The sequence below is a fragment of the Oncorhynchus gorbuscha genome, linkage group LG14 (genome assembly GCF_021184085.1).
Source record: "Oncorhynchus gorbuscha isolate QuinsamMale2020 ecotype Even-year linkage group LG14, OgorEven_v1.0, whole genome shotgun sequence".
Taxonomy (NCBI): Eukaryota; Metazoa; Chordata; class Actinopteri; order Salmoniformes; family Salmonidae; genus Oncorhynchus; species Oncorhynchus gorbuscha.
Window position 1 is genome coordinate 70,773,432 of NC_060186.1, and position 24,323 is coordinate 70,797,754.

General features: G+C 43.5%; 1 protein-coding gene across 3 annotated transcripts in view; it reads right to left on the reverse strand.

Moving 5' to 3' along the window:
* The window catches only part of LOC123995370 (brain-enriched guanylate kinase-associated protein-like), a 61,817-nt gene that overhangs the window by 37,109 nt on the left and 385 nt on the right, over window positions 1–24,323 (reverse strand). For 2 of the 3 annotated variants that reach the window (XM_046298925.1, XM_046298923.1), the window contains exon 1: window positions 4,149–4,350. In XM_046298925.1, coding sequence (XP_046154881.1) covers window positions 4,149–4,177 — 29 coding nt within the window. In that variant the 5' untranslated portion in view covers window positions 4,178–4,350. Of the gene's footprint in view, window positions 1–4,148; window positions 4,351–6,082; window positions 6,112–24,323 lie in introns of those variants that run through there. The other variant, XM_046298922.1, reaches the window with a different exon arrangement.

A 24,323-nucleotide genomic window follows, 5' to 3' on the forward strand; every position in this document is an offset into this window, starting at 1 on the left:
TAGCAGACGCTTTTATCCAAAGCGACTTACAGTCATTCGTGCATACATTCTACGTATGGGTGGTCCCGGGAATCGAACCCACTACCCTGGCGTTACAAGCGCCATGCTCTACCAACTGAGCTACAGAAGGACCCTCAGAATTATGAGCAGGAGGAGGAGAAGTAGCAGCGGGAGGAGGGGTAGCAGCAGGAGGAGCAGGAGGAGGAGGGGTAGCAGCAGGAGGAGGGGTAGCAGGAGGAGCAGTAGCAGGAGGAGAAGTAGCAGTAACAGAAGGAGTATGAGCAGGAGGTGCAGGAACAGTAGCAGAGGGGATATGAGCAGGAGGAGTAAGAGCAGAAGGAGAAGTAGCAAAGCAGGAGGATGAGTAGAAGCAGGAGAAGCAGGAGGAGTATGAGCAGTAGTAGTAGTAGGAGGAGCAGTAGCTGCAGGAGGAGGAGCAGCAGGAGGAGCAGGAGTATGATGATGAGCAGCAGGAAGAGCAGTAGCAGCATGAGCAGGCTGCCTGTGTGTGCCTTCCCTTCAGACAGACAGAGACACGACCATAGACGATTGGCAGGATCGGCCAGGAGTGGTTTCCTTACCACATAACTTGACCAATATTCTTCTTATTATTATTATTTTGACCTAAGCAGGAAAAACTCCTGTCCCCACTTCCCAGTAGGCCCTATCTGTAAGACCAGTGGTAGCGTGGAATTAGAATGTCCAATTAGCTCTATTCCTACGGGCGGTACAGTCCCCACAGTGGACCCACACCTGAGAGCATTGATCCACTCAGAACAAACCCACAAGTTTCAAGTAAAACCTGATGGCGCCAATGTCGAAAAACAACATGAGCAAAAACCGACATGAGCGAGTACACACACACACAACGGAAAACAACACACACACACACAACGGAAAACAACACACACACACACAACGGAAAACAACACACACACACACACAACGGAAAACAACACACACACACAACGGAAAACAACACACACACAACCGACAGAAAACAACACACACACACACACAACGGAAAACAACACACACACACACACAACGGAAAACAACACACACACACACAACGGAAAACAACACACACACACACAACGGAAAACAACACACACACACACAACGGAAAACAACACACACACACACAACGGAAAACAACACACACACACACAACGGAAAACAACACACACACACACAACGGAAAACAACACACACGCACACAACGGAAAACAACACACACACACAACGGAAAACAACACACACACACACAACGGAAAACAACACACACACACAACGGAAAACAACACACACACAACCGACAGAAAACAACACACACAAACACATACACACACATACACATGCTGTTCTGAAATTAACACAGCCTCCACTCGCAGGCATATAAAACCTGTTATGGTGCCGAGCAAACCCCACAGGGAATTCTCCATTCTTTACCGGAATGTGATTTGTTTTCCCAAAGTTACACTTGTGTTGAGATGCAGAACTTATTCTGGCAGAGGATGACGGAGTCACAGATTGTGAAAACAAGTAATTTTACCAAAGGGAGGACATGATACGTTTTGCTTTTCACACATTATGAAAACAGTGGTTTGTTAATCCAAATGGCAGGATATGTTGGAAAATATAAGATACTTGGACGCAGTGAGATACAAAAATACACTAAATAACTGGTTCAAGTCATTAAAAATAGAACACACTCACAATGAGCTACCAGTCCTTCACAACACATTGTTAGTGACTAACTCAAATGGACAACAACAATACAAAAGAGTTGCTAGGAGGCCTGCGTGTGAGAGAGGAAGATGTAGAGAGAGTTGTAGAGAGTGAGAGAGAGAGAGAGAGAGAGAGAGAGAGAGAGAGAGAGAGAGAGAGAGAGAGAGAGAGAGAGAGAGAGAAAAAGAAAGAAAGAAAGAGAGCGAGAGAGAGAGAGAGCGAAAGAAAGAAAGAAAGAAAGAAAGAAAGAAAGAAAGAAAGAAAGAAAGAAAGAAAGAAAGAGAGAGAGAGAGAGAGAGCGAAAGAAAGAGAGAAAGAGAGATAAAAAGAGAGAGCGCGAGAGAGAGAGAGAGAGAGAGAGAGAGAGAGAGAGAGAGAGAGAGAGAGAGAGAGAGAGAGAGAGAGAGAGAGAGAGAGAGAAAGAAAGAGAAAGAGAAAAGATCAACCCCTGGCAGGTCTGTCTTCTTCTGCAATGAGCCATTCACCGTGTTTGAGTAGATCATTAGTGAATAGCCATCCAGCCCAGTCCATTCGAGCCTGGGAGACAGTCTCTAACCCAACTCACTTCTTTTGCATTTAACACTGCATGACTCCTCACTCCTACACACCATGACAGGGCCATGGAGCCATACGGAGCTCTCTCTCTCTCTCTCTCTCTCTCTCTCTCTCTCTCCCTCCTCCCTATACATTTACTACATAAGACGGAGGTCAAAATACATACAGGAAATTTGAGCCAGAATAAGGGGCTTATGAATGTATTGTAGTGTTTCAAAAATTGTACAACTGCCTTCACTTTGCAGGACCCAAGGAAGAGTGCCTTGCCTTGGCAGCAGCTAATGGGGATCCATAATAAATACAAATACAAATGAGGACACACATTGAAGAGATTTCAACACATTTCATCATTTTCTTTGTCTGGTATACTTGGGAGTACTGGGGTCACTGGGACAGGAGCGCAGAGTGATTCACTCTGGGGGTTGGTGTCAAATCTGTAGGTCCATGTCTCTTTTTCCCTTTACCCTACTACTCTATCTCTCTGGGGTTGGACAGCCACAGGTGACTGTAAATAAGAAGGGATTGAACCACAGTTCCTGCTCCTGATGATTGAATGTGTCTTTAAGTCAATCATGTATTGTGAAGACAAGGAAAAATTTCCAAACTTTATGGACCATATTTTTAAAATTCTAGAATGGAGTATAATATTGTAGTCCATCGTAATGTAGATTTGGCACTTGTGTCGTTGTACTGTATAATTAAAGAGCCAAACGGTTAGCGGCTAACGTCGGTCACAGAGGTGATGATAATCAATACAGGGTGTTGGTAAAAACAGCCCATCAAATGAATTGACCCTCCCTGGCATTTAAAAAAGACATTTAGCCTCACTCATCTGAAAATCATTACACCATATAGCCAAGGTATATAGTACTATGTGTTCCAGGTTATATCCAGGCTATTTCCAGGCTATCTATAGGCTATTTCCAGGCTATTTTTTAAATTAAGGACCGGTTGAACAAAAACTATTCTGACAGTAAGATTGTAGCTTATCTGATAGAAAGTTAATATGATGGAGGGAAGAGCAGTACCATTTTAAAGAGGTATAAGAGGGTGGTTTTATTTCTCCCAGAAAATACAATCGTAATAGCATTAAACATGGTACCAATTTAATAACATCAGAGGGGTATGGGAGGTTTATAAGAAATGTTCATCGGATAAAAAGCATTGGATAGCTAAATATCCATGTCAATCAATCAATCAATCAATCAATCAAATGTATTATATAACATCAGCAGCTGTCACAAAATCCTTTACAGATACCCAATGCAGAGGCAGAATCACAGGGGCTAGAAAAACTCACTAGAAGGCAGGAGCCTAGGAAGAAACCTAAAGAGGAACCAGGGTAAATAGCTATTTTTCTCCCTCTAAATGACCGTACACTGAAAAGGGATTTGTGGCTTCCCTGAAACTACAGGTGACTTCCCAGAATTATATCAGACATATCAGAGTGATAAAACACTACAGCAACATCCTAGTTCACTCAACACACATTTAAACACCTTTTAGCCAAGCCTTCTCTAACGCTTTCAAAGGAGGATATGTTTCAATACAATATATGCCAGTTTTTATTTGACATGTTCCCTGTATTGAACAATTAGCCTGAAAACTATTCAGTGGTATAACTACTGTACCAGTGCAGTGGAACTACAATGTTCTATTCAGGAATTGTACTACTATCCTTTGCAAAGAATGACATGTATGATAATTCCAAATACCACTCAAGCTCTAGGCTACACCGATGTAAAGCAAACGAAAACTGCGCAAACATACAGTACCGATAAATCTCACACACAGTGACACACACACACAATGCCAACCCCAGATCCCAATGAAAGACGTTCCCTCTGTTGAAGGAGCAGTACCTTCCCTTGGTGCTCACACAGAGTCTCATTGTGAATCGCTGGTGCTGGTGATGATGACACAGAAATCCTGCCTGCTGCCTCCACTCTTTGCTGTATGTGTGAGGGGAGTGGAGCTGAGTCTGTATGTGTATGTGTGTGTGTATGCTGGGGCTGCTGGTGAAAGCCCTTCCGTGTGATCGAGGTCTGGCTTACCCAGGTTTAATAAGCTTGGAGAAACCCCCAGTAGCAGAGGAGAGGTGGAGAGAAGGAGAAGAGAGAGAGAGAGAGAGAGAGAGAGAGAGAGAGAGAGAGAGAGAGAGAGAGAGAGAGAGAGAGAGAGAGAGAGAGAGAGAGAGAGAGAGAGAGAGAGAGAGAAAGAGCGGGAGAGCTAGACAAAGACAGAGCGAGAGAGCGAGAGAGAGAGAGAGAGAGAGAGATGGAGGACTAGACAGGCAGGGAAAGAGGCACAACAAGCTCTCACAGACTCACTTCAGAAGCTATGTTTCTCAAACGTCAAATGTTGACATTTTTAAGGTTACATTTAGACATTTACTGATCATTTTTAAGGTTAGGGTTAAGTTTAGGCATTAACTCTGAATGTTTAAGGTTAGGGATTAACTCCGAATGTTTAAGGTTAGGGATTAACTCTGAATGTTTAAGGTTAGGGATTAACTCCGAATGTTTAAGGTTAGGCATTAACTCCGAATGTTTAAGGTTAGGGATTAACTCCGAATGTTTAAGGTTAGGGATTAACTCTGAATGTTTAAGGTTAGGGATTAACTCTGAATGTTTAAGGTTAGGGATTAACTCTGAATGTTTAAGGTTAGGGATTAACTCTGAATGTTTAAGGTTAGGGATTAACTCTGAATGTTTAAGGTTAGGGATTAACTCTGAATGTTTAAGGTTAGGCATTAACTCCGAATGTTTAAGGTTAGGGATTAACTCTGAATGTTTAAGGTTAGGTATTAACTCTGAATGTTTAAGGTTAGGCATTAACTCTGAATGTTTAAGGTTAGGGATTAACTCTGAATGTTTAAGGTTAGGGATTAACTCTGAATGTTTAAGGTTAGGGATTAACTCCGAATGTTTAAGGTTAGGGATTAACTCTGAATGTTTAAGGTTAGGGATTAACTCTGAATGTTTAAGGTTAGGCATTAACTCTGAATGTTTAAGGTTAGGGATTAACTCTGAATGTTTAAGGTTAGGCATTAACTCCGAATGTTTAAGGTTAGGGATTAACTCTGAATGTTTAAGGTTAGGCATTAACTCTGAATGTTTAAGGTTAGGCATTAACTCTGAATGTTTAAGGTTAGGGATTAACTCTGAATGTTTACGGTTAGGGATTAACTCCGAATGTTTAAGGTTAGGCATTAACTCTGAATGTTTAAGGTTAGGCATTAACTCTGAATGTTTAAGGTTAGGCATTAACTCTGAATGTTTAAGGTTAGGCATTAACTCCGAATGTTTAAGGTTAGGGATTAACTCCGAATGTTTAAGGTTAGGGATTAACTCTGAATGTTTAAGGTTAGGCATTAACTCTGAATGTTTAAGGTTAGGCATTAACTCTGAATGTTTAAGGTTAGGGATTAACTCCGAATGTTTAAGGTTAGGGATTAACTCTGAATGTTTAAGGTTAGGCATTAACTCTGAATGTTTAAGGTAAGGGTTAAGGTTTAGGATAACCTTCATTTAAAAACAATCAAAAACAACTTTCTATCGCTAGATTCAAACATGCGTCAGATCTTTACACCCATCCGCCATCCCCGCCCACAACTCCCTAACAGAACCGAAACCTACTTGAAGGAAACAGCGCTCACTGTTGCCCCCGAGTGGCCGGTTTTCACGTCATCTCCCGACGTCCTCAGACACGGATGGACGTGTAATAATGACTTGTATCATGGGTGACCTGGCTGAGGAGGCAGGTAGGGAATAATGGAGAGAGAATGTCATCTTACCTTATGGTATTCATCTCCTCATCAGGAACCTAAAAGAAAATCATAGGAGATTAGAGGAACAGAGGAGACACAAACACTCACTCACACATTTCACTTAACACTTGCACTCTCTGTTTCCATCTCTGCTCTCTCTCTCACTCTCTCTTCTATCTCCCTCTCCCTGCCTCTTTCCCTCCATTTCTCTCTCTCCTTCTTGCTCTCTCTCATGCAGAGAGCCCGTCAGGCAACAGAGTCTGTGTACATCTGTAAAGAGAACAATCCTGTCATATTAAGAGAGGGAGAGAGAAAGAGAGAGAGTGGGAGAGCAGAAACCTCAATATCAGCCAGACTGCAGATACATGGCAACTGCACCCCATGAGAGTTGCTGGCAGTGACTCTGTATATGTATTGAGCTGAAGAGAAAAAAGAGCGAGAACAAAAAGAGAGGGGGGAGAGGGGAACAGGTGGCACCATCTGTTGAATTTCATATTATGTCACTAGGTGGTGGGGAGGAATGAGACTCTCACCAGGCGGTGGGGAGGAATGAGACTCTCACCAGGCGGTGGGGAGGAATGAGACTCTCACCAGGCGGTAGGGAGGAATGAGACTCTCACCAGGCGGTGGGGAGGAATGAGACTCTCACCAGGCGGTAGGGAGGAATGAGACTCTCACCAGGCGGTGGGGAGGAATGAGACTCTCACCAGGTGGTGGGGAGGAATGACACTCTCACCAGGCGGTGGGGAGGGATGAGACTCTCACCAGGCGGTGGGGAGGAATGACACTCTCACCAGGCGGTGGGGAGGAATGAGACTCTCACCAGGCGGTGGGGAGGAATGAGACTCTCACCAGGTGGTGGGGAGGAATGACACTCTCACCAGGCGGTGGGGAGGGATGAGACTCTCACCAGGCGGTGGGGAGGAATGACACTCTCACCAGGCGGTGGGGAGGAATGAGACTCTCACCAGGCGGTGGGGAGGAATGAGACTCTCACCAGGTGGTGGGGAGGAATGACACTCTCACCAGGCGGTGGGGAGGGATGAGACTCTCACCAGGCGGTGGGGAGGAATGAGACTCTCACCAGGCGGTAGGGAGGAATGACACTCTCACCAGACGGTGGGGAGGAATGACACTCTCACCAGGCGGTGGGGAGGAATGAGACTCTCACCAGGCGGTGGGGAGGAATGAGACTCTCACCAGGCGGTAGGGAGGAATGAGACTTTCACCAGGCGGTGGGGAGGGATGAGACTCTCACCAGGCGGTGGGGAGGAATGAGACTCTCACCAGGCGGTGGGGAGGAATGAGACTCTCACCAGGCGGTGGGGAGAAATGAGACTCTCACCAGGCGGTGGGGAGGGATGAGACTCTCACCAGGCGGTGGGGAGGAATGAGACTCTCACCAGGCGGTGGGGAGGAATGAGACTCTCACCAGGCGGTGGGGAGGAATGAGACTCTCACCAGGCGGTGGGGAGGAATGACACTCTCACCAGGCGGTGGGGAGGGATGAGACTCTCACCAGGCGGTGGGGAGGAATGACACTCTCACCAGGCGGTGGGGAGGAATGAGACTCTCACCAGGCGGTGGGGAGGAATGACACTCTCACCAGGCGGTGGGGAGGAATGACACTCTCACCAGGCGGTGGGGAGGAATGACACTCTCACCAGGCGGTGGGGAGGAATGACACTCTCACCAGGCGGTGGGGAGGAATGACACTCTCACCAGGCGGTGGGGAGGAATGAGACTCTCACCAGGCGGTGGGGAGGAATGAGACTCTCACCAGGCGGTGGGGAGGAATGAGACTCTCACCAGGCGGTGGGGAGGAATGACACTCTCACCAGGCGGTGGGGAGGAATGAGACTCTCACCAGGCGGTGGGGAGGAATGAGACTCTCACCAGGCGGTGGAAGGAATGACACTCTCACCAGGCGGTGGGGAGGAATGACACTCTCACCAGGCGGTGGGGAGGAATGACACTCTCACCAGGCGGTGGGGAGGAATGACACTCTCACCAGGCGGTGGGGAGGAATGACACTCTCACCAGGCGGTGGGGAGGAATGAGACTCTCACCAGGCGGTGGGGAGGAATGAGACTCTCACCAGGCGGTGGGGAGGAATGAGACTCTCACCAGGCGGTAGGGAGGAATGACACTCTCACCAGGCGGTGGGGAGGAATGAGACTCTCACCAGGCGGTGGGGAGGAATGAGACTCTCACCAGGCGGTGGAAGGAATGACACTTTCACCAGGCGGTGGGGAGGAGTGACACTCTCACCAGGCGGTGGGGAGGAATGACACTCTCACCAGGCGGTGGGGAGGAGTGACACTCTCACCAGGCGGTGGGGAGGAATGACACTCTCACCAGGCGGTGGGGAGGAATGACACTCTCACCAGACGGTGGGGAGGAATGAGACTCTCACCAGGCGGTGGGGAGGAATGAGACTCTCACCAGGAGGTGGGGAGGAATGACATTTACATTTTTTACATTTAAGTCATTTAGCAGACGCTCTTATCAGTCTCACCAGGTGTTTTAATAAATATAATGAATAATAATATAACATTTTAAAAATTATAATAATAATAGAAATAACAATAAGATAATGGTAACTGTGAATAGTAATAGGAAAAAATCATAAATAATATGGACAATAAAAGGAAAAACATGGAAAATGAACATGCTACTATTATTAACACTAATACTACAACCATCCCTACTACTATCATTAACACAAGTAGAATTTCTACCTCTAATATCGCTACCTACTGCTTATTAAACTATAGCTAACTTATCACTAAGTGTCATCATCACCATTATATCAGTACTACATCTACCATCATCATTACTACTGCTAATACTACCACCACTACCATAGTTGTACTGTTGGAAGGTGAACCTTCGCTCCAGTCTCTCTGTACTTTGCACCGTTCATCTTTCCCTCGATCCTGACTAGTCTCCCAGTTCCTGCCGCTGAAAAACATCCACACAACATGATGCTGCCACCACCATGCTTCACCGTATGATGATACGAGGTTTCCTCCAGACGTGATGCTTGGCATTCAGGCCAAAGAGTTCAATGTTGGTTTCATCAGACCAGATAATCTTGTTTCTCATGGTCTGAGAGTCCTTTCGGTGCCTTTTGGCAAACTCCAAGTGGGCTGTCCTGTGCCTTTTACTGATGGGTGGCTTACGTTTGGCCACTCTACCATAAAGGCCTGATTGGAGGTGCTGAAGTGATGGTTGTCCTTCTGGAAGGTTCTCCCACTCCACTGAGGAACTCGGGAGATCTTTCTGAGTAACCATTGTGTTCTTGGTCACCTTCCTGACCAAGTCCCTTCCTGATTGCTCAGTTTGGCCTGGTGGGGAGAAGGGACTTGGTTTGACCTCTTGGTGGTTCCAAACTTCTTACATTTAATGATGAAGGCCACTGTGTTCTTGGGTACCTTCAATTCTGCAGTAACATTTTGGTTCCCTTCCCCAGATTTGTGCCTCGACATATTTTTAAATAAATTAGCAAACATTTCTAAAAACCTGTTTCGCATTGTCGTTATGGGGTAATGTGTGAAGGTTGACGAGGATTTTCTTTCTTTGTCCATTTTAGAATAACAAAATGTGGAAAAAGTCAAGGGGTCTGAATAATTTCCGAATAAACTGTCCATATTTGGCTGCAAGAGGAGCCATTGCTCCTTCGCCCATGAGAATGTTTTGGTTTTTCCTCTGGGTTTAATAAGATAACATTTTGAATACATTTGGTAATTTCTGCTAATAAAGAATCTCTTGGTGAGGAATATTTCTCACAGTAGAGGATCAAGTGCATCTCTGTCTCTACCTCCCCTGTCATGCAGTGACCACATACACGCTCCTCTTTGGGTAGCCATGTCTTTTTATATCTGTCGGTTTCTATTGCCAATCGGTGGTCACTCATCCTGAACTTGGTAAGGATCTGTCTCTGCTTTGTATCTCTAACAGAGTAGAGATAATTGGCCAGTTCATATTCTCTGTTTAGGGTCAGATCGCAATTTAGTCGGCTTTGAGATTCTGTTTTGCTTCTCCAGTATAGTAAACATGTTTATGTTTTGTCTCAGCCTCCAGTATTTATGCTGCAGTAGTTTGTGTCGGGGGGCTAGGGTCAGTTTTTTATATCTGGAGTACTTCCCCTGTCCTATTCGGTGTCCTGTGTGAATCTAAGTGTGCGTTCTCTAATTCTCTCCTTCTTTCTTTCTCTCTCTCGGAGGACCTGAGCCCTAGGACAATGCCCCAGGACTACCTGACATGATGACTCCTTGCTGTCCCCAGTCCACCTGGCCATGCTGCTGCTCCAGTTTCAACTGACCTGAGCCCTAGGACCATGCCCCAGGACTACCTGACATGATGACTCCTTGCTGTCCCCAGTCCACCTGGCCATGCTGCTGCTCCAGTTTCAACTGACCTGAGCCCTAGGACCATGCCCCAGGACTACCTGACATGATGACGCCTTGCTGTCCCCAGTCCACCTGGCCATGCTGCTGCTCCAGTTTCAACTGTTCTGCCTTACTATTATTCGACCATGCTGGTCATTTATGAACATTTGAACATCTTGGCCATGTTCTGTTATAATCTCCACCCGGCACAGCCAGAAGAGGACTGGCCACCCCACATATGCTCTCTCTAATTCTCTCTTTCTTTCTCTCTCTCGGAGGACCTGAGCCCTAGGACTGTGCCCCAGGACTACCTGACATGATGACTCATTCCTGTCCCCAGTTCACCTGACTGTGCTGCTGCTCCAGTTTCAACTGTTCTGCCTTATTATTATTCGACCATGCTGGTCATTTATGAACATTTGAACATCTTGGCCATGTTCTGTTATAATCTCCACCCGGCACAGCCAGAAGAGGACTGACCACCCCACATAGCCTGGTTCCTCTCTAGGTTTCTTCCTAGGTTTTGGCCTTTCTAGGGAGTTTTTCCTAGCCACCGTGGTTCTACACCTGCATTGCTTGCTGTTTGGAGTTTTAGGCTGGGTTTCTGTACAGCACTTTGACATATCAGCTGATGTACGAAGGGCTATATAAATAAAATTTGATTTGATTTTGATTTGATTTGATTTATTTGGAGTAGTTATTTTGAAGCAGTGCTGGTGTCAGCTTGGTTGGTGAGGTCCAACACCAGCTGACTGAGAGCTTGTTTCTGAGCTCAGCTGTTAGATTTGAAATGCTTTAAATTGGAGACTTGCATTTGGATTCTCTCTCTCTCATACTTGATGTATCAGGTCAGATTAGGCCTAGGAATCAATAGAATTCCCATCTCCATTCATATTTAGAGTGCTGTGCTAACCAAGTGGCAGTAACACTTTAGGTTTGAGTTATCTCATGAATATTAGTAGAACCTCATTGTCTATTGTTTTCAATGGGGGAAAACACTGTTTAATATACCATGTAATATAAACCATGATGCATTCATTGAAAGATATTGTATTGTGTGTGTGTGTGTGTGTGTGTGTGTGTGTGTGTGTGTGTGTGTGTGTGTGTGTGTGTGTGTGTGTGTGTGTGTGTGTGTGTGTGTGTGTGTGTGTGTGTGTGTGTGTGTGTGTGTGTGTGTGTGTGTGTGTGTGTGTGTGTGTGTGTGTGTGTGTGTGTGTGTGTGTGTGTGTGTGTGTGTGTGTGTGTGTGTGTGTGTGTGTGTGTGTGTGTGTGTGTGTGTGTGCGCGTGTGCGTGTGCGTGTGTGTGTACTTCTGTAATTAAATACATGTTTTAATATCCAGTACCATTCAAAAGTGTGGACACACCTACTCATTCAAGTAGGTGAGATTTTCTTTATTTTTTACTATTTTCTACTGTAGAATAATAGTGAAGACATCAAAACTATGAAATAACACATTTGGAATCATGTAGTAACCAAAAAAGTGTTAAACAATTCAAAATATATTGTATATTCTTCAAATTAGCCCTTTGTCTTGATGACAGCTTTGCACACTCTTAGCATTCTCTCAACAATCTTCATGTGGAAGGCTTTTCCTTCACTTTGCGGTCAAATTCATCCCAAGCCATCTCAATTGGGTTGAGGATGGGTGATTGAGGAGGCCAGGTAATCTGATGCAGCACTCCATCACTCTCCTTCTTGGTCAAATATTCCTTACACAGCCTGGAGGTGTGTTTTGGGTCATTGTCCTGTTGATAGTCCCACTAAGCGCAAACCAAATGGGATGGCGTATCGCTGCAGAATGCTGTGGTAGCCATGCTGGTTAAGTGTGCCTTGAATTCTAGACAGTGTCAACAGCAAAGCACCCCCACACCATCACACCTCCTCCTCCATGCTACATGGTGGGAATCACACATGCGGATATCCTCCGTTCACCTAATCTCCGTTCATCTAGACATGCTGAAAACCAAAAATACAGCATTTGGACTCATCAGACCAAATGACAGATTTCCACCTGTCTAAAATACCATTGCTTGTGTTTCTTGGCCCAATCAAGTCTCTTATTTTTATTGGTTTCCTTTAGTAGTGGTTTCTTTGCAGCAATTTGACCATGAAGGCCTGATTCATGCATTCTCCTCTGAACAGTTGATGTTGAGGTGAACTCTGTGAAGCATTTATTTGGGCTGCAATCTGAGCTAAAGATAACTCTAATGAACGTATCCTCTGCAGCAGAGGTAACTCTGGGTCTTCCTTTCCTGTGGCGGTCCTCATGAGAGCAAGTTTCCTCATAGCGTTTGATGATTCTTGCAACTGCACTTGAAGAAAGTTCTTGAAATTCTCCAGATTGACTGACCTTCATGTCTTAAAGTAATGATGGACTGTTGTGTCACTTTGCTTATTTGAGCTGTTCTTGCCATAATATGGACTTGGTATGTTACCAAATAGGGCTATCTTCTGTATCCCCCCTACCTTGTCACAACACAACTGAATGGCTCAAACACATTAAGAAGGAAAGAAATTACACAAAGTAACTTGAAATGAATTTAAATGCATTCCAGGTGACTACCTCATGAAGCTGGTTGAGAAAATGCCAAGAGTGTGAAAAGCTGTCATCATGGCGGGGGTGGCTACTTTGAAGAATCTCAAATATAAAATATATTTGGATTTGGTTACTTTATGATTCCATATGTGTTATTTCATAGTTTTTATTTCTTTACTAGTATTCTAAAATGTAGAAAAATTGTTAAAAGAAAGAAAAAACCTGGAATAAGTAGGTGTGTCTGAACTTTGACTGAACTGTAAAAAAATATTTATTTTGCTGCGCAGTCAAACAAACAAATAATGCCGGTAAAGAAACATAGTTACTGGGTTCAATTGTTATTTGACAGGAAGTGGTATGAGAGCAGAAGGCCATGTGCCTGTCATGATGGCACTGCTCTCAGCTAACACCATGCTCTAGAAGGAATCCTGTGAAATACTACTGAGAGAGAAATCAACTTTACAGATACACACACACACACACGCATACGTGTAAGTATGAGCACACGTGCGCACACATCCATACACATACCCACACACTCACACGTGCACATTCACACGCACACACACACACACACACACACACACACACACACACACACACACACACACACACACACACACACACACACACACACACACACACACACACACACACACACACACACACACACACACACACACACACACACACACACACTGACACTGACACTGACACTGACACTGACACTGACACTGACACTGACACAAACACACACACACGCACACGCACACGCACACACACACACACACACACACACACACTGACACTGACACAAACACATAAACAAGCTCACATACACGCTTGTCTCTCAGCCCCCTCACCGCCCACCTTTTTTAAAGCAGTTGCTAAGGTGACGGCAAAGACTGAATTTTAATCAGACAATAAATGAAGGCAATGTTATTTTCTCTGTCATTACTGAATGTCTGTGATACCTATGGTGAGATGATGTCTCAGCCTTAAAGGGGCAACCTGCAGTTGCTACATCCATGTTTGGAGTTATTCAATTAACGATCTGGACCCATTTATTCTTGAAGAAAATAACTTATGAATGCCTCATTAGCTGTGTTCAACTGCCATACCCTCTCATAACCCAGAATATAAGTTTGTTTTAGTACAATATTTGTAAACAAAGAAAATGTATACATGCACTATATAGCCTCAAAACATGGTTGAAACTATCATTTGTATGTAATGGAAGGTCAGTCCCTGCATACATAGATCTGTCTATGAATTTTAGAGTGGTTACATTTCTCCAGCCCATGTTTGTTACCGTAACAATTTACCAAAACATGCATTGTTATTGTTTCAACAGCTGATTGCCGCTTTAAAGGCAAATGTCATATGATCGCTACTGCATAAATGCAAAATAAGACATTTCATATTTCCCTTGTTGCCAATTAAACCCATGATAACACTGAAATTCTGATTATAAAGCACCTAGCAACAGCAGCAATATCTGTTGTACTCTCATGGACAGATGTGTAACATAAATAGTAGCACCATAGTCGTATGATGACTTTTCGTCACTGATTGATCATTCAGACAAATCACGATTTTTCAGGTGTTCTGTAAAGGACAAACCCCGCGTACTACACTTGAGACCTTCGAAATTTTGGAAGTGGCCATGGACTGGCCTGAAACTGGCTGAGACTTTATGTTTACAGAGTGGATACTTGGCTAATCTTGTTAGTATGTTTTCTAACATGTCTCCCCCAGAACCTAATCAAGCATCCGACGCAATTACTTCAAGATTCTAGTTCTGGGGGTTCGAGATTATACCTGTTGGATAACAGATATGCACATTCTTATGTCTAATGTTATAATACTGTCTAATTATGAATGTGTAACAATTGAGAGTGTCATTAACAGGACACAGACTAAACAATGGGCCACTCTGAGTGGCTACACAACTCATAGCCAAAAGGCTAACAATCACAAGAGAGAAAATGCATTATCGTTAATTTGCTAATATTAAACTCTCTGGAAAGGGGTTAGCAGCATGGGGTGGAAGCTGCAAACGCATGACATTCCATGTTGTTTTAGTGATTGGCTAAACTTTTTGGTTTATTTTGTATAATATTAGATAATATATATATATTTAGATGTGCATGTTCTGGTGTTTTAATTCGTAATTAGATATAGTATCAAAGTTGCTTTGAGGGGACCACAGTGTTGTGTTGTTGGAGTAAATATCAGCCAGTTTAAATTAGTTATGTGAGTATTTACAAAGCCATTCCTTCCTACATTAGCCTACATGCTGAGAGTAATAATAACAACAATAAAAATAATAGTAAAAATAACAACAATAATAGTAATAATAAAAACAACAGTAATAATAAAAGTAATAACAATCGTAATAATAATAGTTATAACAAAAGTAATAACAGTAGTAACAACAATAATAATAATAATATTAATATTATTAATAATAATAACAATTGTAATTATAATAACAATAATAAAAGTAATAGTAAAAATAGTAGTACAAATAATAGTAATAATAACATTAGTAATATTGAAAATAATAGTAATAATAATAATTGTAATAATAACAATAATAGTAAATATGATAGTAATAATAGTAATCATAATACAAAAATGATAAAAATAATAGTAATAGTAATACTAGTAATAATACTACTACTAATAATAGTAACAGCACTAGTAATAATAATAACAATAATCATGAAATAATAGTAATAATAGTAATAATAACCGTAATAATGAAACAATAGTAATATTACCAATAGTAATAAGAATAATAGTAATAATAATAATAGCATTAATATTAAGAATACAAATAATAGTAAAGATAATAATAATAATAATAGTAATAATAATAATACAAATAATTGTAAAATAATAATAATAATAATAATAATAGTAATACTAATAATAGTAATAATAATAGTAATAATAATAATAGTAATAATAATAATAGTAATAGTAATAATAGTACTAATAATAGTAATACTAATAATAGTAATACTAATAATAGTAATAATAATAATAGTAATAATAATAATAGTAATAATAATAATAGTAATACTAATAATAGTAATAACAATAATAGTAATAATAATAGTAATAATAATAATAGTAATAATAATAATAGTAATAATAATAGCGATAATGAAAATACTAGTAAACGTAATAGTAATAATAATATTAACAATAAAAATAACAATACAAATAATAGCAAGTATGGTAGTAATAATAATAATAGCAATAATAAAAATAATAGTAGAATAATAATAATAGTAATAACAATATTAATAGCAATACTAATTGTAACAACAATAATAAAAATAGTGATAATAATAGTAATAATAAATATTTAACGTACAACATAATAGTAATAAAAAAAAAATAACAATACAAATAATAGTAATAATAATAATAGTAATAATTATAATTATAATACTAGTAATAATACTAAACATAATAATAGTAATACGAATATTATTATAATAGTAATAATAATAATAGTAATAAGTATAATACTAGTAATAATACTAACCGTAATAATAGTAATAATAATATTATTATAATAGTAATAATAATTGTAAAAATTATAATACCAATAATAATATTCGCAATAATAGTACAAATAATATTATTAAAATAGTAATAATAATAATAATAGTAATAATTAAAATAATAGTAATCATAATAATCGTAATAATAGTAATAATAATATTATTAATAATAGTAATAATAATAATAGTACTACTAATAATTATAATAGTGGTAATAATAATAACAATATATACCATTTAGCAGAAGCTTTCATCTAAAGCGACCCAGCGGGAATCAAACCCACAATTCTGACCATGCAAGTGCCAAGGTAAGCGGGAATCCAGGGGGAATCAAACCCACAATGCTGACACTGCAAGTGCCAAGGTAAGCGGGAATCCAGGGGGAATCAAACCCACAATTCTGACCTTGCAAGCGCCATGCTCTATCCAGTCACAAATGATAGTCGCCATACATAGGGATGTTTTTAGCAAATTTGTAAGTGACTAGATGGTTCTATGGTTCAATAGTTTATGTAATTAGTAAGTGACTCGATGGTTCTATGGTTCAATATTTTATGTAATTAGTAAGTGACTAGATGGTTCTATGGTTCAATAGTTTATGTAATTAGTAAGTGACTAGATGGTTCTATGATTCAATAGTTTATGTAATTAGTAAGTGACTAGATGGTTCTATGGTTCAATAGTTTATGTAATTAGTATGTGACTATATGGTTCTATGGTTCAATAGTTTATGTAATTAGTAAGTGACTAGATGGTTCTATGGTTCAATAGTTTATGTAATTAGTAAGTGACTAGATGGTTCTATGGTTCAATAGTTTATGTAATTAGTAAGTGACTAGATGGTTCTATGGTTCAATAGTTTATGTAATTAGTAAGTGACTAGATGGTTCCATGGTTCAATAGTTTATGTAATTAGTAAGTGACTAGATGGTTTTATGGTTCAATAATTTATGTAATTAGTAAGTGACTAGATGGTTCTATGTGTCACGCCTTGGTCATTGTATTTTGTGTTTTTGTTATATGTTTGGGTAGGCCAGGGTGTGACATGGGTTTATATGTTGTTTTCGTATTGGGGTTTGTATTATTTGGGATTGCGGCTGATTAGGGGTGTGGTATAGGTTTGGCTGCCTGAGGCGATTCCTAATCAGAGTCAGGTGATTCTCGTTGTCTTGGATTGGGAACCGTATTTAGGCAGCCTGAGTTTCACTTTGTATTTCGTGGGTGATTGTTCCTGTCTCTGTGTTGTGGTCACCAGATAGGCTGTAATAGTTTCACGTTCCGTTTTGTTGTTTTTGTATTTTGTATCAGTTATTTCATGTACCGCGATTACTTCATTAAAGTCATGAGTAACCAACACGCTGCATTTCGGTCCGACTCTCTTTCTTCAACAGACGAACATCATTACACTATGGTTCAATAGTTTATGTAATTAGTAAGTGACTAGATGGTTCTATGGTTCAGTAGTTTGTGTGATGAATCTGGCTAGTGGTATCCATAATTAAACGCAAAAATATAATTGTAATATGACAGGCATAATGCCCATAGGAGACAGAGGGGCATGTGTCCAGTCAGATTTGTGCAGTTAAAAAATACAAATGCAATATATATATATATTTATTTCCTCTCTGTAAAACTACTAACCACCAAGCAATTTAATGGGGTTGTCTTTCGCTGGTCCAGATAGCTTCCCAATCTCCCAACCTCATAATATAGGGCTCCCGAGTGGCGCAGTGGTCTAAGGCACTGCATCGCAGTGCTAGAGGCATCACTACAGACCCTGGTTTGATTCCAGGCTGAATCACAACCGGCCATGATTGGGAGTCTCATAGGCGCACAATTGATCCAGCATTGGCACGGGTTTGGCCGGGGTAGGCCATTATCGTAAATAAGAATTTGTTCATAACTGACTTGCCAAGTTAAATCTGTCATGTTTGTCATTTATTGTCATGTCTTGTCCCTGTGCTCCCCATGCTATTCGTTTCCCTCTGCTGGTCCTGTTTGGTTCTTTCCCTCCTTCTATCCCTCTCTCTCCCCCTCCCTCTCTCACTCTCTCGCTCTCTCTTCTCTCTGTCGTTCCGTTCCTGCTCCCAGCTGTTCCTATTCCCCTAATCATCATTTAGTCTTCCCACACCTGTTCCCGATCCTTTCCCCTGATTAGAGTCCCTATTTATTCCTTTGTGATCCGTTCCTGTTCCGTCGGTTCCTTGTATTGTATTCACCATGCTGTGATTGCGTTTCGCCCTGTCCTGTCGTGTTTTTGCCGTGATTGTGTATCACCCTGTCCTGTCGTGTTTTGTGCCTTCATCAGACGCTGCGTGTGAGCAGGTGTCTCAGTCGACTACGGCCTGCGCCTACCCGAATCGACCTGCAGTCTGTGGCCGCTTCTCCAGTTGTTTTCCCCTCTACAAATCTAGAGGATTTCTGTTATTCCGTTTTGAACATTAATAAACTCTGTTTCTGTTAAGTCGCGTTTGGGTCCTCTTTCACCTGCATGACAGAAGGAACCGACCAAGGAATGGACCCAGCGACTTCAGACGCTCGTTACACTGCCGTCGAGATCCAAGGAGCCATGCTCGGCAGACACGAGCAGGAATTGTCTGCTGCTCGCCAGGCCGTGGAAAACCTGGCTGCTCAGGTTTCCGACCTCTCTGGACAGTTCCAGAGTCTACGTCTCGTGCCACCTGTTACTTCCTGGCCTGCCGAGCCTCCAGAACCTAGGGTTAATAACCCACCTTGCTACTCCGGGCAGCCCACTGAGTGCCGCTCCTTTCTCACGCAGTGTGAGATTGTGTTCTCTCTCCAACCCAACACATACTCTAGAGAGAGAGCTCGGGTTGCTTACGTCATTTCACTCCTTACTGGCCGGGCTCGAGAATGGGGCACAGCTATCTGGGAGGCAAGGGCTGTTTGCTCTAACGATTTCCAGAACTTTAAAGAGGAGATGATTCGGGTTTTTGACCGTTCAGTTTTTGGTGGGGAGGCTTCTAGGGCCCTGGCTTCCTTATGCCAAGGTGAACGGTCCATAACGGATTATTCCATTGAGTTTCGCACTCTTGCTGCCTCTAGTGAGTGGAACGAGCCGGCGCTGCTCGCTCGTTTTCTGGAGGGACTCCACGCTGTGGTTAAGGATGAGATTCTCTCCCGGGAGGTTCCTTCAGATGTGGACTCTCTTTGATTGCTCTCGCCATCCGCATAGAACGACGGGTAGATCTTCGTCACCGGGCTCGTGGAAGAGAGCTCGCATCAACGGTGTTTCCCTGCTCCGCATCGCAACCATCTCCCCCTCTGGCTTTGAGACTGAGCCCATGCAGCTGGGAGGGATTCGCATCTCGAATAAGGAGAGGGAACGGAGGATCACCAACCGCCTGTGCCTCTATTGTGGAGTTGCTGGACATTTTGTTAATTCATGTCCAGTAAAAGCCAGAGCTCATCTGTAAGCGGAGGGCTACAGGTGAGCGCAACTACTCAAGTCTCTCCATCAAAGTCCTGTACTACTTTGTCGGTCCACCTACGCTGGACCGGTTCGGGTGCTACATGTAGTGCCTTGATAGACTCTGGGGCTGAGGGTTGTTTCATGGACGAAGCATGGGTTCGGAAACATGACATTCCTTTCAGAGAGTTAGATAAACCTACGCCCATGTTCGCCTTAGATGGTAGTCATCTTCCCAGTATCAGATTTGAGACACTACCTTTAACCCTCACAGTATCTGGTAACCACAGTGAGACTATTTCTTTTTTGATTTTCCGTTCACCGTTTACACCTGTTGTTTTGGGTCATCCCTGGCTAGTATGTCATAATCCTTCTATTAATTGGTCTAGTAATTCTATCCTATCCTGGAACGTTTCTTGTCATGTGAAGTGTTTAATGTCTGCCATCCCTCCCGTTTCTTCTGTCCCTACTTCTCAGGAGGAACCTGGCGATTTGACAGGAGTGCCGGAGGAATATCATGATCTGCGCACGGTCTTCAGTCGGTCCCGAGCCAACTCCCTTCCTCCTCACCGGTCGTATGATTGTAGTATTGATCTCCTTCCGGGGACCACTCCTCCTCGAGGTAGACTATACTCTCTGTCGGCTCCCGAACGTAAGGCTCTCGAGGATTATTTGTCTGTGTCTCTTGACGCCGGTACCATAGTGCCTTCTTCCTCTCCGGCCGGGGCGGGGTTCTTTTTGTTAAGAAGAAGGACGGTACTCTGCGCCCCTGCGTGGATTATCGAGGCTGAATGACATAACGGTTAAGAATCGTTATCCGCTTCCCCTTATGTCATCAGCCTTCGAGATTCTGCAGGGAGCCAGGTGCTTTACTAAGTTGGACCTTCGTAACGCTTACCATCTCGTGCGCATCAGAGAGGGGGACGAGTGGAAAACGGCGTTTAATACTCCGTTAGGGCATTTTGAGTACCGGGTTCTGCCGTTCGGTCTCGCCAATGCGCCAGCTGTTTTTCAGGCATTAGTTAATGATGTTCTGAGAGACATGCTGAACATTTTTGTTTTTGTCTATCTTGACGATATCCTGATTTTTTTCTCCGTCACTCGAGATTCATGTTCAGCACGTTCGACGTGTTCTACAGCGCCTTTTAGAGAATTGTCTCTACGTAAAGGCTGAGAAGTGCTCTTTTCATGTCTCCTCCGTTACTTTTCTCGGTTCCGTTATTTCCGCTGAAGGCATTCAGATGGATTCCGCTAAGGTCCAAGCTGTCAGTGATTGGCCCGTTCCAAGGTCACGTGTCGAGTTGCAGCGCTTTTTAGGTTTCGCTAATTTCTATCGGCGTTTCATTCGTAATTTCGGTCAAGTTGCTGCCCCTCTCACAGCTCTTACTTCTGTCAAGACGTGTTTTAAGTGGTCCGGTTCCGCCCAGGGAGCTTTTGATCTTCTAAAAGAACGTTTTACGTCCGCTCCTATCCTCGTTACTCCTGACGTCACTAGACAATTCATTGTCGAGGTTGACGCTTCAGAGGTAGGCGTGGGAGCCATTCTATCCCAGCGCTTCCAGTCTGACGATAAGGTTCATCCTTGCGCTTATTTTTCTCATCGCCTGTCGCCATCTGAGCGCAACTATGATGTGGGTAACCGTGAACTGCTCGCCATCCGCTTAGCCCTAGGCGAATGGCGACAGTGGTTGGAGGGGCGACCGTTCCTTTTGTCGTTTGGACAGACCATAAGAACCTTGAGTACATCCGTTCTGCCAAACGACTTAATGCCCGTCAAGCTCGTTGGGCGTTGTTTTTCGCTCGTTTCGAGTTTGTGATTTCTTACCGTCCGGGTAGCAAGAACACCAAGCCTGATGCCTTATCCCGTCTGTTTAGTTCTTCTGTGGCTTCTACTGATCCCGAGGGGATTCTTCCTTATGGGCGTGTTGTCGGGTTAACAGTCTGGGGAATTGAAAGACAGGTTAAGCAAGCACTCACACACACTGCGTCGCCGCGCTTGTCCTAGTAACCTCCTTTTCGTTCCTGTTTCCACTCGTCTGGCTGTTCTTCAGTGGGCTCACTCTGCCAAGTTAGCGGGTCATCCCGGTGTTCGAGGCACTCTTGCGTCTATTCGCCAGCGCTTTTGGTGGCCGACTCAGGAGCGTGACACGCGCCGTTTCGTGGCTGCTTGTTCGGACTGCGCGCAGACTAAGTCGGGTAACTCTCCTCCTGCCGGTCGTCTCAGACCGCTCCCATTCCTTCTCGACCATGGTCTCACATTGCCTTAGACTTCATTACCGGTCTGCCTTTGTCTGCGGGGAAGACTGTGATTCTGACGGTTGTCGATAGGTTCTCTAAGGCGGCACATTTCATTCCCCTCGCTAAACTTCCTTCCGCTAAGGAGACGGCACAAATCATTATTGAGAATGTATTCAGAATTCATGGCCTCCCGTTAGACGCCGTTTCAGACAGAGGCCCGCAATTCACGTCACAGTTTTGGAGGGAGTTCTGTCGTTTGATTGGTGCGTCCGTCAGTCTCTCTTCCGGGTTTCATCCCCAGTCTAACGGTCAAGCAGAGAGGGCCAATCAGACGATTGGTCGCATACTACGCAGCCTTTCTTTCAGAAACCCTGCGTCTTGGGCAGAACAGCTCCCCTGGGCAGAATACGCTCACAATTCGCTTCCTTCGTCTGCTACCGGGTTATCTCCGTTTCAGAGTAGTCTGGGTTACCAGCCTCCTCTGTTCTCATCCCAGCTTGCCGAGTCCAGCGTTCCCTCCGCTCAAGCGTTCGTCCAACGTTGTGAGCGCACCTGGAGGAGGGTGAGGTCTGCACTTTGCCGTTACAGGGCACAGACGGTGAGAGCCGCCAATAAACGCAGGATTAAGAGTCCAAGGTATTGTTGCGGCCAGAGAGTGTGGCTTTCCACTCGCAACCTTCCTCTTACGACAGCTTCTCGTAAGTTGACTCCGCGGTTCATTGGTCCGTTCCGTGTCTCCCAGGTCGTCAATCCTGTCGCTGTGCGACTGCTTCTTCCGCGACATCTTCGTCGCGTCCATCCTGTCTTCCATGTCTCCTGTGTTAAGCCCTTTCTTCGCACCCCGTTCGTCTTCCCTCCCCCCTCCCGTCCTTGTCGAGAGCGCACCTATTTACAAGGTACATAAGATTATGGACATGCGTTCTCGGGGACGGGGTCACCAATACCTAGTGGATTGGGAGGGTTACGGTCCTGAGGAGAGGAGTTGGGTTCCGTCTCGGGACGTGCTGGACCGTTCGCTCATCGATGATTTCCTCCGTTGCCGCCAGGATTCCTCCTCGAGTGCGCCAGGAGGCGCTCGGTGAGTGGGGGGTACTGTCATGTTTGTCATTTATTGTCATGTCTTGTCCCTGTGCTCCCCATGCTATTCGTTTCCCTCTGCTGGTCCTGTTTGGTTCTTTCCCTCCTTCTATCCCTCTCTCTCCCCCTCCCTCTCTCACTCTCTCGCTCTCTCTTCTCTCTGTCGTTCCGTTCCTGCTCCCAGCTGTTCCTATTCCCCTAATCATCATTTAGTCTTCCCACACCTGTTCCCGATCCTTTCCCCTGATTAGAGTCCCTATTTATTCCTTTGTGATCCGTTCCTGTTCCGTCGGTTCCTTGTATTGTATTCACCATGCTGTGATTGCGTTTCGCCCTGTCCTGTCGTGTTTTTGCCGTGATTGTGTATCACCCTGTCCTGTCGTGTTTTGTGCCTTCATCAGACGCTGCGTGTGAGCAGGTGTCTCAGTCGACTACGGCCTGCGCCTACCCGAATCGACCTGCAGTCTGTGGCCGCTTCTCCAGTTGTTTTCCCCTCTACAAATCTAGAGGATTTCTGTTATTCCGTTTTGAACATTAATAAACTCTGTTTCTGTTAAGTCGCGTTTGGGTCCTCTTTCACCTGCATGACAAAATCAAGATGAAATAACTAGCTACCAAGAATCCATTTCAGGCTATCAGTCAAGATACAGTAGCTAGCTTATCTCAGTTGGCATGCCTGCTGGCATTGTCGCTAGACTTTAAAAAAGTAAGCAATAACTAAATGTACTGAGTAAGGCTCACATTCCTTTAAAACTTTCCCTCCGACTTTAGCAGAGATGCATAGAAGCAAATGTAGTTTCTTTAAAAAAATCCCCATCAGTCAGGAGGATACAGACAGCTCAAGAGGTATGCTTAGATATGCAAAAAAATAGACCGATTGTTTTACATGGAATTAAGGATATTGATTATGGCTCTAGGTTGCAGGAACAAGCTGTTTCAGGTGTTTGAACAAGGCAAAATTCTCCACCTTAGCCAGTGCATGTCATATTAAATGTCATCCTTTATTCGCT